This window comes from Lepisosteus oculatus, chromosome 21 (assembly GCF_040954835.1).
Source record: "Lepisosteus oculatus isolate fLepOcu1 chromosome 21, fLepOcu1.hap2, whole genome shotgun sequence".
NCBI lineage: Eukaryota > Metazoa > Chordata > Actinopteri > Semionotiformes > Lepisosteidae > Lepisosteus > Lepisosteus oculatus.
In genome coordinates this window covers 9455870-9472900 of record NC_090716.1, presented here as the reverse complement: position 1 = coordinate 9472900, position 17031 = coordinate 9455870, and the positions used below count along the sequence as shown (strand labels likewise).

The following is a 17031-nucleotide window of genomic DNA, read 5'->3' as shown; positions in this document are numbered from 1 at the left end:
TACAGTTCACCTGTTATCCCCTAGAGAAGAAAAGAAACACTGAGACTGTGTTTTTGCACAGCAGTATGTTGGCTAGAGGGAAGACACCACAACATTTCTATCCTTTGTCACTGCTCAGACACTGGACTGGAAATGCTCTTGATGGACCAACTACAGAAGCTTGTTGTGGACTTTTTTCAAAACAAATAGTGAAACGAATTTACAGAGAAGAAGACAGCCTTTTGCCTTTCTATACACCAACTTTTTTGAAAAAAATACCTTTAGGTCAATAAGATGTTGTCTGTACCAAAAATCAACAAATACAATAGCTATACTGTATTTAAACTTATTTATACTTATTGTATAAAAACCTATTGTGTAAGTATTTTTAACCACAGTACATCACATACTGTATACACAAATATATTGCGCAGCTGAAAGACTTTTTATTAAAGTAACTTGCGAACTAGTGAAGACTCAATGAGCATTTAAGAGGAAAGCCGCTGGATAATCCATTCATTTCTTATCAGTAAGCTGCCTGTTGCTGGTTAGGGTCATTGTACTTCTGGGTTAATGCAGGAAGCACAGGGCACAGGGTGGAGGCTCAGAAACATCAAGACCATGCAGACACACCTACTAACCTAGGCAGCATGTGTTTGAAAGGTGAAAAATCCACAAACCATGAGTCACCAGGGCTAACTCCAGCACCACCGTGCAACCTAGGTGGGAGAATAAAGGCCAAAAGTAGCCCTTATTTTACAGGAAACAACAGTTATAAGAGTGTATCGTAAGTAAGATAAAAAAAGCTCATTGCTTATAATTGACTGAAGAGCCATGTTTATGAATTGTGTGTCACAGGATCCGTGGTTCTACAAGCAAAGCTTACCTTTGTGATCTGTCTTGCACTGACCTGTAATGCGCAATTCATCATCCGCACGATATAGTCAAACTGCTGGTGATCCAGGAGGGCTCGGTTTTGCTGAACATGCAGACTGAGCTCCTCAGTCAGGCAGTGGCGGGCAGCCTTCCCCTTCAGAGCGCGGAGGGCAGCTGGCAGGGTCTGACAAACCGCAACGAGATACTTCTTACCGAGAGGCAATGATCTACTCCAGCCGAATTTCGCTGAGCCTCTTAATAAATTCCCAGATAAATTAACAAAAAATTCCTTCCATTTATGACACACTTTTTAGCTCACAGGATTTAAGCATATCAGAAGAGAGCCAGCTTCTACGGCAAACAACAGAGAAAAGTAAAGGTTTTCTTTGCATATTGTTTTCCAGTTCACATTTTGAGCTGATGGGGTTGTTTGCTCTGTGGAGCTGTCTCTTTACTTACATAGTTGCACAGGGACACAAGCTGTGGTTATATACAGTAACAACAGTAACAACAGTTACAGTATTGGATCCAATGGGAATATCCGCAAGCTGGCTACCATCCCATTTACTGTATAGTAGACCAAAACTCAAGAGAAAGTCACCATACGAGCCTCCAAATTCAAAGAATAACACACACATGGTGAAATGATCTACACAAAACTGTGTAGGAAATGAGATGACAAAAGTAGCAGCTGTGTTATTATGGGTCTTTTCCTCTGATAGTGTTGGTCCTAATGTTTCCTGTTACACACAGGTAAAGATTTATTGGATAGGTCATGTACAGAAAAACAGTCATTCTTTCATTTTTGATGTCTTATAAATATAAATAATGTTGTAGACGTTACTTATGTTTTGGATGTAGTGCTTTTCTCAAGAGGTCATTTTAATAACCAAATGTTAAGTAACCAGATGTAAAGTAAAATTTTAATACATACCTTAAGGTAAATTAATTTTAAAAACAGACAAATGGAATGGAACAAGTAAAGGTTTAGTCTAAAGGGATGAAGACTAAAATGCTGTTTCTTTTCTTCTCTTTTCAGCATGGAACAAACCTTTACTTGTTCCTTTGTAGTCTACACATGCTGACGCAGCTACCTACTTGAACTAATTATTTTAAAAATGCTTTCTACAATGCTTCTGCATACTAAAATAAGTTTGTGATAAATGATTGTTTAAGAAATTTGTACAACATGTGCAATATGTTAAGGTAAAAATATTAACCTTTATAATTATTATTATAATTAATTATTTAAAAATGTCACTTAAATATGTTTAAATATATTGTACATATTTCTTAAGCTTTTGAGAAATGATATGCTCAGTTGGTAAAGAGGCTGCTACTGTATAAGGTCTTTAAACTTAGAATTGTTTTTATGTATGTTTACAAGTAATTTAAATTTAATAGCTTCTGAATAAAAAAAAGAAAATTCTCTGCATTGAATTGCACAGGTTAAATTAGTGTTCTGACAGTCCCTAACCCTTAGGGTGTATTTTTCCGATGGTGAAAAATACCCCAATATAAGTAGCCCTTTTCTTGTACTTGACCCCAGTGTCTCCCGGGCACCCGCTGTATTTATCACAATCCTATGCAAATGTATGGACCACCATAGTCTTTTCAGAGGTTTACTTAGCTTTATTGCTTCTTAATAATGTCTACAAATTGTAGATAAACTGAAAGAAGAGGGACTTGTTGTTTCTGTATTTGTGAATGGAAAAAGGTGCGGAAAACTTTGAGAAGAGATTTCAAACACGTTACCTTCTCCGTCTCGAGTATCTTATTGTCAAATACGAACGCAATACAACTCCTTACTACTTCCAGTCTCCTCGCACTGTTGAAAACTGATCCCGTTTTGGCCATTATTGAGACTGTCAGAGGAGATAAGAATGACAGAAATGTGACTCCGTTAGCTGCACATTAAACACATGAACATAATTTTCCTCTCTGACACGAACGCTGTACAAACGACTTTATAAAAACATCCTGCAATCAAGGAAAGATAAACTGCAGCTACAGAATGAAATGAGAGCAGAAGAAAACAGACTATTACTCACTGAAAGGAAAGACAACAAAGTACTCCAAAGACTTGAGGAACTAATGATTCGTGTTGTAAATTATCAGTAACTGCTTAGTTTCAATTCCAAGCTGAGATGAAAAACGTCTTGGAATGTTTTGTACTTTCTAATATCTAGAGTATTATAATGTTTTCTTGATTAAGAACTTAAAGGCCGCAAACAAATACATAATTGCCATATGGGATAGAAACACAATTTTTTGTTTTGGTAACTAATTACATTTCAGGAATAATATTTCCTTCACAAAAACAGGAGGAAAACAGCCAAAGTGGAAAGAGCTCAGTGCTGCCTTGCCTACATTATAACCATGACAGAAATGTGTATGAAATGACACACAAAGTAATAAGAGCTTTTTAAAGCTTTATCTAAAACAAGTCAACTTCTTTCAATTTACGGACCATAATGCAAACTTATCAACTAATATTGATAGTGCAGAGTGTGTGGGATATGCAGTACTGCAAAGCACAGGAGGGAAACAACAGCATTACTAACATTTTACAGCAAACGGGAGGACAGGAGTTTTTGAAATCCGTGCTGGTTACTTGTTGCATCAATGTGGAATATTCTGGCTGATTTAGAGCTTGTGAACTCACCCACGGCGGGCCCGGCGGGCACAATGCATTTCTTTTCTACCCGGCCAGGAAGGGGGTTTATGTGGAGCTTGGCCAGTCCCTCCTGGACCAGCGTCTGGACTCTTTCCTCATTCAGCTTGGGAAAGGGCATCACATGCACGCGCAGGTGGGAGCCTTCCGTAGGTCTAGGCACTTTCTGGAAAGCCATGTGAGGATTGGGGTTTTCCTGTGGACGGAATTAAAAGATGCGGCTCATCTCGACTCAGCTGATGGTGTTCCACAGCACCTTAGATGTTAAATACAGCCCATCGCTTCTTTAAGGGGAGAAAGGGAACCTAAGCAGGAAAGGTCGTAACATGGGAAAAATAATTCGCAGTGACTTAAAACAGGTAAAGAAGGACTCTGGGGAAAAAAATGTATTTCTGTTCAATTATGCCATAAATCAGTCTAAATACTTGTGTAACTGTTTTTCTGTTTTCTTTTTTTAAGACGGCACAAGAGTAAAAAAAGAAAAACTTAGAACATAATACCTGTGTGTTGATTTCCGCACTAAAATGCCTGTGTGAGATTCAGGTAAGTAATGTAAACGAAACTGGCTACCTGACTTGATAGACGTTCCTATTTCAAGGTTACCGTTTTGAAAACGCTCATTTCGAGGAAGAGAACTATGTTGAAAGCATGCTGCGGGACTGAGGAAAAAAACAAGATATAGGCTCAGATTGATAAGGCCCAAAATGGGCGCTATCTATTGCTGCAACTATACTGCATACCGATGTGATGAAATATTAGTTTACTTATCATTCAACTCAAATGCCAATGAAAAGCGACTGAAGAGGCAAGTTCCTTCTCCATTAACTGCACATAAAAATAAAAACCACAAAACGCCGAGCCACTCACATTTTTATTAAGCTGCTCTGCAAGCTCCCGAGTGTGTTTCAGTAACTTTGCTGGGCTCTCCTCCTCCTCTTTGAATCTCTCAACATCAAAGGCAACTAACTGGAGAGGAAAAGAAATATTCACAGGGACTCTGGAGCGGCACTGACACAGCAGCATCGTCCCAGCGATAATGCTGGAAAAACACAACCTTGAAATTTGACAAATACTCTAAACACGTCTGTAATCAATGGACACCTAAACAGCTAAGTGCTTTCACTATAGGGCCAAATCACCAGAAAGAAGCCAATTATTCCATGGTAGAGTTAATATATTCCAGTGCATATTCAGAACCCAAATCCAGAAAGTTTAGCACCAGCCTTGGCTATCCCTTCTTTTTCACCTTGCAAGCACACATTCCTTCAGACAATGGTTTTAAAGTGTTGTACTCAGAATGGTAAATAATATGTAACACATTTGCATCAATGACCTATTAAATTCTTACATCAGGCACGTCAACACACATCCCAGAGAGAACCTAAGGGTGCTGAGTCTTTCTTAGCTGTCATTACCTGATACTGTTTCACAGATCAAGTTTTCTAGGGAAGGACAACAAGATTATTGGAAATGACAACAGCAAATGTGACTCATACCTCGTCAAACAGATCGCAGGCTCTGTACGGAGGGCCCCTCTCTGAAACAAAGCCAGCAAATGCCATTCCATCAAGGACTTTGGTCAGGAAATCGTTCTCGATCAGACCTCGTTGTCCAAGAAAGGCCGTCTAGTGAGAAATAACAAATAAAACACAAATGTCAGACAGAACACTCATCACTGGGGAAAGATGCAGGTCAGCTTACTTAACCGACAAAGCACAAAAACACAAATTTGGGGAAAGCTGTATTTTTTCAAGGAGGGTTTTTAAAATTCTGTTTCTAGAAAAAGCAATCTACCCGTGAACAAAAAAAGAATGACCGGCAGAAAAAACACAATATGTTAAAAATTAAGATATACATCTCTCAATACATTAGTAAAATGTATTGAGAAACAATTAATTTCAGCAGAATTACACCAAAAAAACTTTGAGTTTATGAAGTTTGGAAAATTCCAAGGGATGAGCAAAAATATATGAGAATAATATAAAGAATATTCCAGGGCTTTTCCCATTGCTACAGACATGTGTCTCTCCCACAGGTCAGTGTACCAATTTCAGTAATGAGTTCAGTGGGACCAGATCAGGAGGACATAGAAATTTGTTAGAAAGACTATTATTACATAGGAGCAAGCAACAAAAAACAGAGGAAATGGGATGCAAATTTAAAAAGCCCCCATGCCTGGACAGGTCTTGAATAATATGTACAGTACAAAGAAAAAAAATGTTGCTTAGAATTACCCAGCCCCTTCTGCTCTCTCACCAAGAAAAAAAATGTGATTTCTCAAAAGAACAATAATAATTGTGTGAAAAATAATTTATCATATGGTTCTTTCCTACCTTCCTAAGCAAAACACATTGCGTAAGCAGCAAGACATTTCACTGCTGCAGACAGAGACGACGGCGTGGTGGGCTTACCTTATGAAAGTGTATAACGGGCTCTGAGTGGATACGAATCAACTGCAAGCATGATCGATACCCCTGAAAAAGCTGCGCAAACAACCGGAGGAATACCGCGCGCACCTCCTTGTCCTGAAAAAGAGATTGTAAGAGAGTTTCAGACAGCTGCTGACTGCGTTTTAATGGAGGGCCAACATACAACACAAGCCCCCAGACTTGACACCTTCACCACCAGTGCCTGGTTTGTGCTCAGTAGTTCTAGTAAAGTGCACTATCAGCTATAATAACTATTAGTCATGAATAATGAATAAAAACCTTACCAGCAATTTAATATTGGATGAAGCAGAGCGCGGAGGTGGAAAAGCATGATCTGCAACTTCTAAGTCTGGGTTTAAAACCTAAGAGACATAAGATTTCTGGGTAAGACAAGGTTGCCATTCTAAAACACTGGATTATGATCATTTGGTGGCAAAAACTAAAGGTAAGATGATGAATGGTGTGTCAACCATTTAAGCAATGTGATCGATTCCCAGATGAGACCAACATGAGAAGGCACATATCACACTAGTCACAAAGAGGTAGAGCACTTGGGTATGACATCAAGGCTGTCCACATTTATATAAAGAGGTTCTGCAGCAATGAATAACAGGACAGAGACAAAGGAAAATGACCTGCTCACTGAAAACTGGGTTATTCAAGATTAAGATACTTAAGATTCTGATATTGGTGGACCAGTACGTGACGCTCTTTCCTCTGGATCACAATTTCCAAACCAATGTCCCCGGCTAGTAACTGGGGACACTGTGCTGCAGGAGGTGCTGTTTTTAGAATGCTCTTACTGTATACAGTACTTAAGTCTGGATCTGTAAAATCTGCAAAGAAGGCAGGGCCTCCTTACACACCTGCTGGTTAAAACTTATGTAAACCCCAGTCAAATGAACAGGCTGTTAGTGACAGCCACTGGGCTAAGGACCAGACCTCCATCTGGCTCACTGGATAGAGCACTTTCTCCGGGTCTCGACTCGCTACAGAATCCCTCACATCACAGCCTCAGCCGAGGGTGATGCTGCTAAAAGGGTGGGAGTAGACTGGGCTTAAAAATATTTCAAAGCCTAGTGGAATGCATGCTGTATGATTCTCAAAGGCTGATGTCAAAAAGCAAGCATGGATTAGGGAAAGCTGGTCACAGATACAATTTGACAAAAAAAATGAAATGGGGACAGGAGAAAAGAATTATTAAAACAAGCATCCCTCTGCCCTCTGTTCCCAGTATCTTCAGTCAAGTATGAAATGTAATCTGGTTTCCAGGGACACCATAGGGAAGACAAAGCACCAGATTCAAAAGCTATAAGGCTTTAAAATGTACTACCTGTAATCAAAAAAAGTATGAGCATTCCATTAGATACCATGTAACTACAGTATATATTTGGTCACTATTCCAATACCCCTTACTGGCTTTTCAAAACCCAAAGGTGCTCCCTAAAGATTTGATGCAGCTGTTACTGAAACAAGAGGCTCCAGGACCTTGATAATTTCAACTGCATGTCTGGCATCTTCTACATTTCTTTCAACACGTCTGGCTTTGAAACAGAATTCCATGTTGGTTTATCTGAAATACTTAAAGCAGACTGCTGTAGCCAGGGAATGCCTGCGGCCTCCTGCACTGTGTGTCTTACCATGGAGAGAGCCTTCTGTGTCTGGCAGAGCAGAGGCTCTGGGAGCTGGGAGAGATGAATGCACTCGGGGATCTTTATTGTCCCTCCATCCAGGTCAGCAATAATAACATCCAGCTAAAGAAGCAGGAAAAAGGCGAGAAATGGAGATGAATAAAAGCATCACACATCCTGTTTTGTATGTCGGTATTGCATGTCAGGGAATAACTGTATCATTTCTACGAATGAACTACCTGCTTTGCAAATAAAAACGGGAAAAGGCCAGTTAGGCTTTTTGCGTTTCAAGGATTTAATGTCTAAATAGAATCTCAATAGAAGGGAGGAAGTCCATCAGTGTGGAGGTTGCAAAAGGAACAAGTCAAGGATCATTTCAGGAAAAAAGAAAAAGAGTGAAATACACAACATTTTAGCTACAGAGCAAAACATTCTTTAGGGGCACGGAGGGCAAATCCTCACAAACATGCCACACATCCAGAGTGCTCCTTAGCCAAAATACTGTGCATTTCACTCTTTCCTTTTTTATTTCATGGAATAAACCTCGTCTCCCCCATTAAATGGAATATTTCATTAACGATAAACCACAGTTCATTCTCCCTTTAATGAAGAAAGTGCTCTATTGCTTACCAGCTCTTGGATTTCACTCTGGAACATGGAGTGCACTCCTATAATAAAAGGCGTCGGGGAACTCAAGACTTCGAGCAGCCGTGCAGGAAGTATTGGAATGTAAGGGTAGCTGGGTATAAGAAAAAAGAAAAAAGAGCATGAGAAAAAAGGCATATCCGGAAGACGCTGTCTTAACTGTAGAGCAGCTGAGCTTCTTTTACTAAAGATGTATACTGCAGTGAGTGGGTTGAACTGGAATACTGGCTATCAAAAATCAACATACACCTGCTTACAATGTTCATTTCAATTAAATTTTCCTGTATATATATATCTCCAAAAACCTGCCAGTCTAATAACCTCATTATATCACATCTGGGAGAATATGGGTGTGAGACATGCAGCTCTTTTCAAACAAAAAGAAGCTGGTTATGTGCAGTAAATACTGAGTAATCAGAATATAAATCCTATTTTCCAATGCCATGTGCTAATTTCGCAGGACACAAAACTACAGAATTGGGATCAGCTGACATCAGTGAGGTTTATTTTGCGCATTTTCTTATTTTAACTATAATCAGTTGTTGTCTTCAAATACCTTAGTGCAACCCCAAATATATGAAATAACAACATGCACCTATATAATAACAACCATGAACAGCATCAACAGCACAAAATGTACAGTACACTGACCAGTGAGTTTTGAAACACCGAAAATAAAAACTACCACAAACCTGGAACTGTCATGAACAGCCAGATTGTTTCGACACTCACCTATACTTCAGTGGGAACATTAACGATTCGAGTGCCCTGCATGCATCTCCAAGCCGCTGGTAGCTTGTGGAGTGAAAGAGAACTTTATGTTCTGTCAGAACTGCACAAAACAGGCTCAGCACATTCTGAATTCCTAGAAAAGAAGAAAACAAAACAGACAAAACTAATGAGTTATAATTTCAGACAACACTCTTGCAATTGGTTTTATTAAAACTATTCTTAAAAATATCTACAATTGACTATAAAACCATACTAAAAACAGCTAAGGATAACCATATAGAGGTGTTTAAGGCAAATGCAGGTAAACATGGTTCCAATCAAGCAGTAAACCTGTTTAACTGAAAAGGTCTCACCAGATACAGCAGATGAGTAGTTTTTGCATCTTTTGCTTTGATGGAGATGGATGTGAAAAGAATAATCAAGAAACTGAAATATTAATATTATATTTAGCACACCCCATGTAAGAATGACACATTTATTAACGTACAGTACTAATTATATCATAAATCAGTTATACAAATTGTATGAATTTGAGGCTACAGTGTATGACTCAATGTAATATTTTTTGCTTGTTTACAGAAATATAGATGTCTTAAAATATTTAAGATCTTACTCAGTTAACAGAAATAAATATGATCCTAGAGGTTGCATTACATGTAGTATGTTTTATTCAAAGACATATGAAGTTTCAGCTACAAAATCAGCACAACAATTACACTGTAGCAGTTTCCTTTCTTTATTTTTTTTTGGAATACTGTACTTAGATCAACACCAAAAACAAAATTCAGTCATGTCTCTGCAAAAAATGATGATTACATCCTTTCTCAAACGCCAATAATACTGCCAATACCAAGACACCTGTTGAGTGACATTATGTGTCTTATATTTCCTGTTACTGCTAGCTATCACACTGCCAATATGTATCATAATAAATAAAACAGCTCATGATTAAAAGACACTTGGTGGTCACAAACGTCCTTGAAGTCTGATTTTAAAAATTAGTTCCAGTCAATAAACAGGAAGAACCTACAATGAAAAATTAGCATGAAAAAGCCCCATCACCTTGCATAACTAAAAAAAACAATCATTAAAAGGTGTACACTTCAACTTCATCTGCTGCTAATGTCTGCCTTCTCACACTCTGAAAAGACTGAATAAAGCTCAAATATTTTATGGACAAAACTGTACTTCTCTACTTGCTTGAGTCTATTTAATATATTTTGACTCGAACCAAAAATCACTGTCATTTACAGGTTCCATATATGTAACATTAGAGTCTGCACATTCTTAGTCATTGAACCCATTTCACTTTGACGGTATCTATGTGTTCTTGTTTTGTGACCTTGGAGTGTTTACTTATCTGTGGAAACACCAACACATTTCCGATCCTAAATAACATCGGCAGACATAGACAATAGCTATAAACAACAAAACACTAGACTAACTGTTGATTATAGTTGCTTCCTATTCCACAGAGCATCAAGCATCCTGTTGAATACTAGACATACTAGACGGAAATATTTCAGTAATGACTTCACTGACCTTTTAGTGTACAGCATTCTAAGGATGTGATATGAGTCTCATTGTGCCCTCAAAAGATTATCTCAAAACTTCCCTTTTTCATAAAAAACTAATGAAACAATCAATTGTCTAACAATAGGCTAGACACTTGAATGTCTTTATAAAATATCAATTGACATGCCTGCATTGCTGCCCAAACATTTTAGAGGATGATCATGCTCATAAAGCAAACAATGCTCTTTAAAGAAGCAGAGTGCTGACACGTTTCTAGAACATTATGGTCAAGCTATGGCAAGCTGAAACGCAGAAACAAGAGAAATCAATTGTGCCTGTGCTTTTCAAAATGTTAGCATCCATGTTATTTACATGCATACAAAGGAGGTTAGGGAAAAGCACATCCTGATGCAATCCTAAAATTTGATACATATGCAGCATTTAAAGGCAATTAGTTAACACAGCAACTATGCAGAACATCAGCAAAAAAACAACTGAAATTTGTTATCCAGTGAAAGACTAATACAAATAGAAGCAAACCCACCAAATATTACAACACAATCTTTATGTGTATGAGTAAGCATCAATGTAACATGCTAACACACTTACAGTACACTGTGTTTATCTTCACTGTTTAAAACAAGTAGAATTCCTTAATATTCGTTTCCAAAGTAATCTTTGTACCTTTGTTTTGCAGCTGTGGGGAGATCTGACAACTTAAGGTTCTGCCTAGATGCAGTGACAACCTCAAATTGCTTTTGCTTTGGCTGTCTGAAGACTCTCACAATAAAGCATTGCATATAGTACCTTTCAGTCTTATTCAAGGCCAGAAGTAATGAATGCATCACCCAAGACAGGGAGAGCATGAAACATTTTAAGAGGGCACTGCAATTTCTTAACCTTAGTGGAAAAAGGAAGGTTGGAATTCATTTCCTTCAGATACCTTTTGCGTGTGATTCCTATCACAGGGACACAGAAAGGTCTGCAGAGTAATATATGGACTATTTCACGGTGAGCCTTCAAGGTATTTTACAATCACGCTCAAGGGAGAGGAAAGTAAAATGTATAGTAAAATAGTTCAACCAACAAAGTTTCAGATTTTCACTTAGATAAGCTTTTGAGCTTTTGGCCATTTCCTGTCACATTTTGGTTATTTCCTCTAAGGGTTAGGATAGTTAATGGATAAGAATGTACACTAAGATAATGATACTCCATTAGTTGTTTCAGACTAAAATGCAATTTGCTTAAAATACTCTCTGCTAAACCTTTGGTATCCATAGACTTGTGTCTGTTTTAAATGGGGAAACATTCTAAAAACATTAAAAGTTTTTGATCGGATTCATTTATTAAATAGCGCACAGTTGACCATTGACATGCTATAAAATATCCAACTTATTTCTTAACAATTAAAAATTGGGGTTGTGATAGACAGAGCCACATATTTGAGGTACATTCCCCAAAATCTTTCAAGATCAACAGATGGACAATATCTGCATCAATAAGTTACTTGGAAGACAATGTACAAAATGAGTTGAAAGGCGTTCTCACATCTGTCTCCTTTCTTCAGGACCAGTTTTCATTCTCTTGTCCAATTCATGCTACTCTACAGAATCTGATTTCCAGCTGGTATATTTGTCCATCTGAGCCCTGACACGTTTTATTATGAAGGGATAACAAAGACAGTATGTATCAGAGCAACAAGCACAGAAGACAGCAGGTTCCCAAAACACCTGTATTCTGTGCCTGCATGGCCTGGCAACAATGCCCACAAAAAAAAGACATGGAGGAGTCGCAGTGCCAACACACTGTAAAACCTCAGACTTCTACATGATTAAGACACGAAACAAAACACAGATATAACAAGGGTACAAAAATAAATATCGCCAGCAAAAACAAGAGAAACGGGACAGATTTTCAGCATGACCGCACCAAAACCCATACTAACGCAAGTGTCAGGGAAAATAAATATAGTTGCGCTTCATAAAAAGTGGAAAAAAAACATCTTCTCAGTTTCTATGCCAGCTTTGAACACTTTCCAACAGCAACAGTTTGACTTCAAATGGCATTGTGTTTGAAAACTTTCTAGGAAAATATAAACTCACGCAGATTGAAGAGTTTGCATTTGTTATTTAACCCGGAAAGGAAGGTCTGAAAGACATTACTCTATTAAACGACTCATTTTGAAAGAATTTACAAAAAAAAAATAAACAGACACAAATATTCTGAGTATTTCCGAAAAAATGTAAAGAATTTTACTTTGTAAATTGTTGTTATTTTACAGTGCAACTTCCAATGACAAGCCAACAGAGGAAAAAAAAAAGATGTTTACTCAGAAAAAGAATATTGCACATCTACAATTTCGGTAAGTTACAAAGTAAGAGTATTTCCTGAATATACAGTAAATGAGCAATTGAGATTCTGCTTTACAACTGACTCAAGAAGCTGAAAAGAGACAGTCTGTTGTGCTTAACATACAACAATCTTGATGGAACAGATTTACATTACAGCTCATTTTATCTAAACTTATATACAGTATGTAACTATTTGTGCACTGAATATTTACATGAAGTTGTACAGCTTATTATAAAGAACAAAAATTATAGTAAATGTGAGTAAATATTTTATGAGGCCCTCTTTTCTTAAAAATTCAAACTGATATATTTATGATTACAATATTTGAACACTTGCATCATATCTGATTGTAAAGGAACTCGAATGTCCACGATAAGCAATTGATCCTCTGATACCTCATAAAGTAAAGAGGATAACAAATCATGGACTAAGTATTTACTTTTGATGGAGAGAGGCTTCTTTTCCAGATTGTCTGTGATTTTGTATCAGCAGATCTATTCCAGAAAATCACATCACCCAAGCAATGTACTGTACAATGTATAATGATACGTAACAGAAATAAAGCTGAGAGATCTAACAGGTTTCTCCTATAATTTTAAACATATATATCAACCGAAATCACAGAGACTGTGAAGAAAAATGCACATCGAGCAATCGTGATAAGTTTTGTGTATGAAATGTGACACAACGGCCAAATGAAAACATTATGAAGTTAATATAAGTTCACCTCCCTCAGTGCTAACACAGTCCTGGCAATGACGATGCAGAGATCCGACAAACCTCTGTGAAGATGTTCTGCTACTACTCTTGTGGAGCTGCAGCCAGCTGGCTAGCTGTGGTTGGCTTGAGCTACACACTGTATCTGTCAGCGTAATGTTCACCATGACTTCTCCACAAACATATTTCCTTCTGTCAGGTGTGTCACAGGCAAAATGGATTTTTTTAGCAGTAGAGCCTTCCACTCTCTCGTTATGTACCGTTTGTGCTCAAAGAGCTAGTGATATAAAACATACATTGCTGGGTTTTCATTGTGTATTAGTAGATAATATTTATTCAAAGGTAGTAAAATACATATTTTAAACAATCTAGGGGCCTATTTGGAAAACTGTCTTTGCTTTTCATCAAACACTCCTGTTCTCTGGGTCTTTGACCAAAGCAGTTTTCCATGCAGTTCAACAGTTTCAGTTCAATAAAAGAAGCCAATACTTTGGTATATAAAAGCAACTCCAGCACTATAGATTTCTGTGATTAAACATAACCCAAAAATTGTTTCTGGGCTATATCATACAGCATTGGAACAAGTAATATGTTTATTTCATGCTGAAAAGAGAAGAAAGAAAACACAACGTTTTGGCCGTGGAAACTTCTTCAGATGTGAGAAAGACAGGGCTGTGAACAAAGGTAATGTAGCAAAGGAGAACAAAAGCATTCTTTAAGAGACATACTCTACTATAAAATTAATCTTTAACTTCCTTTGTGACCTCACACAGAAAACAACAAAGTGCAGCATCATTTCTACAAAGCTTTTTTGTCTTAGTAGATCACTGTTTTCAGTATTTGATGACTTGAAAGTAATATAAAAAGCCTGGAATTTTTTTTTAAGTGTTTACTTTTTACATAAAGACAGTTGACCCATGAAAATAACTAGCCTTTGGGCTACATAAAGTAATACTTCCTCATGGGCTAAAGAAGTAGAAGTTTTAAATTCTACCAAGGAATGAAAATGATGCTGACCCTAGAGATTAAAAATTCAAGCATTTGGCAAAGTTTTTATTCAAAGTGACTTACAGATGAACTATGGTCATAGACAGCTGCTGCTGTAGAGGCTATTACAACACGACCAGAATTTTAAAGTTCCTCTGAACTACATGTACACTACATAGCACAACCAGGTGCAGCAGCTAGCTTGTAAGAGACAAATCAGTTAGGGTTCAGCCAGCCGAAGAAGGAACAAACCCTTGTCCTTAGACAGCTGGCCATTCAGTGTCTTGTCTTCAACCCTTTGCTTCCAGCTTTTCCTGCGTGAGTTAATTTTGAAAACCACAGATCAGATCCTGTGCTGACCGTATACTGTTATCACAAAATAACCACAGGATTGAAAAGTTAAAGACATATGAATCTACAGTAAGTTTGTTTTGTGGCATGTACCCCAAACTGGAGAATTTTGTTTTCACTTGCACATGTTGCATAGAGCTGAAGCCTGAATCACTCTTCACATTTCTTAAACTGAGACAAAAATAGAAAAGAAAAAAGCGACATTAATAAACTGCAGCTACACCCATGGGGGGTTTTGTAATTGTTTAGTTATGCTCAGTGAAGTAGGTATCTTAAATCTTGGCGTACTTTACAGAACAGAACTTTAACCAGAGCCATGACAAAAAGCTTTAAAAAATCTGTTGACCATTCTTTTAAGAATAAAGAGAAGATGGCAGATTGTAAATAACTGTATAAAAACTATGACACTTATATTAGCTCATTTTGGAATTTAACCTAGGAACTATTTTCTACTCTCTTTGTCTTTGTCTCTGGTGTCCCTGTGGTATTGAACGCACACATTGTTGAGATACCAAATTCATGAAGTCTATACTTAACAGCCTTTAACCAATAGCACACTGTTAACTATCACCTCTCGTAGTATCTCGAAGTTGTGTAATAATGAAAAAACACTTTCGGTCCAAGAAAAAGTAACATTTTCAAAGATTCTGTAATTCACCTCAGATAACCTGAACAAAGTAATCCTCCTTTTTCACGAAGAAAAACAGTCAGGTTGTCACCCACATTTAATAGTAAACCTCAGGTCAGGTTTTAGTGGCAGTCCACAGTAATTCAGTTAAACAGTGGATTTCATGCTCATATAATCCTCTTTAGGTGATTATTATCTCTATCACCTCTTAGGTGATAGAGAACTAATCTCTATCAAAGTAAACACATATTTGTCTCCTACAAAAACATATAATAGCTTAAAATGAAACTTTAAAGGTGGGTTGCACCAGATTAAAAATTAATTTTTAAAAGTTGTACTTCAGGAAACATTTCAGGACCATTCAATACGGAACAATCTCCACATTTAAACATCTTTCTGCAATCCAAAGACAAATCAACAAAACATGCACTGGCTTCCATTCTTATCTAGTTGCCATGGTGGCTCAAATAAGCTTTGTGTATCAGGGGCAGTTAACCAAAGAAATGACATAATCAAATGTGCGGGAACTCAGTGTTATTTCTTTGTCATTTGAATGTTCTTACTATATATAAACACAGAAATAAACACAAAAGGAGCAATCTGTCAAATTACTCAGTTTTGCCTGCAGCCACAGAATCAACAGCCTCCGCCTGTTCTTCTTAATTTCAGCAATTTCAGATAAACATCATTATTCATCTTTGTCTTGTCTTTTTAACATGCTCCTATACGACTGTAATAATCATTCATTACAGATACACCCAACAATTCACATACCTATTGTTGGCATTCGTTTTTTCATCCCTTAAAATAACTATGATCGGAAATATGGACTACACAACTCGAGCAGAACAGAAAGAATGCAATTTATCATTATTACTAGCTTACTTGCGATCCTAGCTCTGCCACAAAAAAAGTTCTTGGTTCTGAACAAAAAGTTCAGTTTTTCAGGATGTGCTGACTCGAAAGGTTTTAAAAACAATCCTGTTGTAGTAAGCAGAAAAAAAGCTTTTTTTACACAAAGCACTTTACTGAAAAGGCACAGAAGAAAATGTGTAACATGGAGATTTGCACAAACGATAATAATCAGGAGATTCATAATAATAATTCATCTTAAAGCTTCAAAATGTGCATTTGTCTTCTATGCATTCCATCAGATGTGATGCAAGGTACTCTGACATATCCAGTTTTCCCCCAACTCTCGAACATGCACAGCTCAGGTTTGAAAGAGGACTACACAAAACATGTACTGTATGTCAATTTGCATGTTTAAATACCACAATCATTCACGATTTACCCCACTTGAGGAGTTCTGAAGTATGAAGTATTTACCAGTATGTTGCAATAACACTAATACATAGTAGGTGAGCTGAATGCATAGCATTAGATAGCATCTAGATTCAACCGTCATTCACTGCCTTATTACACTCCGAAATAAATCTTGTGACCACAGCAGTTTGCCAAGGTTTAGAAAACAGCTTATGACCAGACACAAATCAGTAATTCATTTGCTACATA

General features: G+C 37.3%; 1 protein-coding gene across 4 annotated transcripts in view; it reads right to left on the bottom strand.

Moving 5' to 3' along the window:
- sbf2 (SET binding factor 2) overlaps positions 1 to 17031 on the bottom strand; it is a 143117-nt gene that overhangs the window by 54530 nt on the left and 71556 nt on the right. For all 4 annotated transcript variants that reach the window (XM_015338329.2, XM_015338326.2, XM_006642611.3 and 1 more), the window contains exons 7-16: positions 8967 to 9099; positions 8220 to 8328; positions 7599 to 7712; positions 6243 to 6320; positions 5941 to 6054; positions 5026 to 5154; positions 4397 to 4495; positions 3521 to 3725; positions 2611 to 2720; positions 890 to 1039 (exon numbers count right to left, since the gene is read on the bottom strand). In XM_015338329.2, the coding sequence (XP_015193815.2) occupies positions 890 to 1039; positions 2611 to 2720; positions 3521 to 3725; positions 4397 to 4495; positions 5026 to 5154; positions 5941 to 6054; positions 6243 to 6320; positions 7599 to 7712; positions 8220 to 8328; positions 8967 to 9099 (1241 nt within the window). The remainder of the gene's footprint in view (positions 1 to 889; positions 1040 to 2610; positions 2721 to 3520; positions 3726 to 4396; positions 4496 to 5025; positions 5155 to 5940; positions 6055 to 6242; positions 6321 to 7598; positions 7713 to 8219; positions 8329 to 8966; positions 9100 to 17031) is intronic.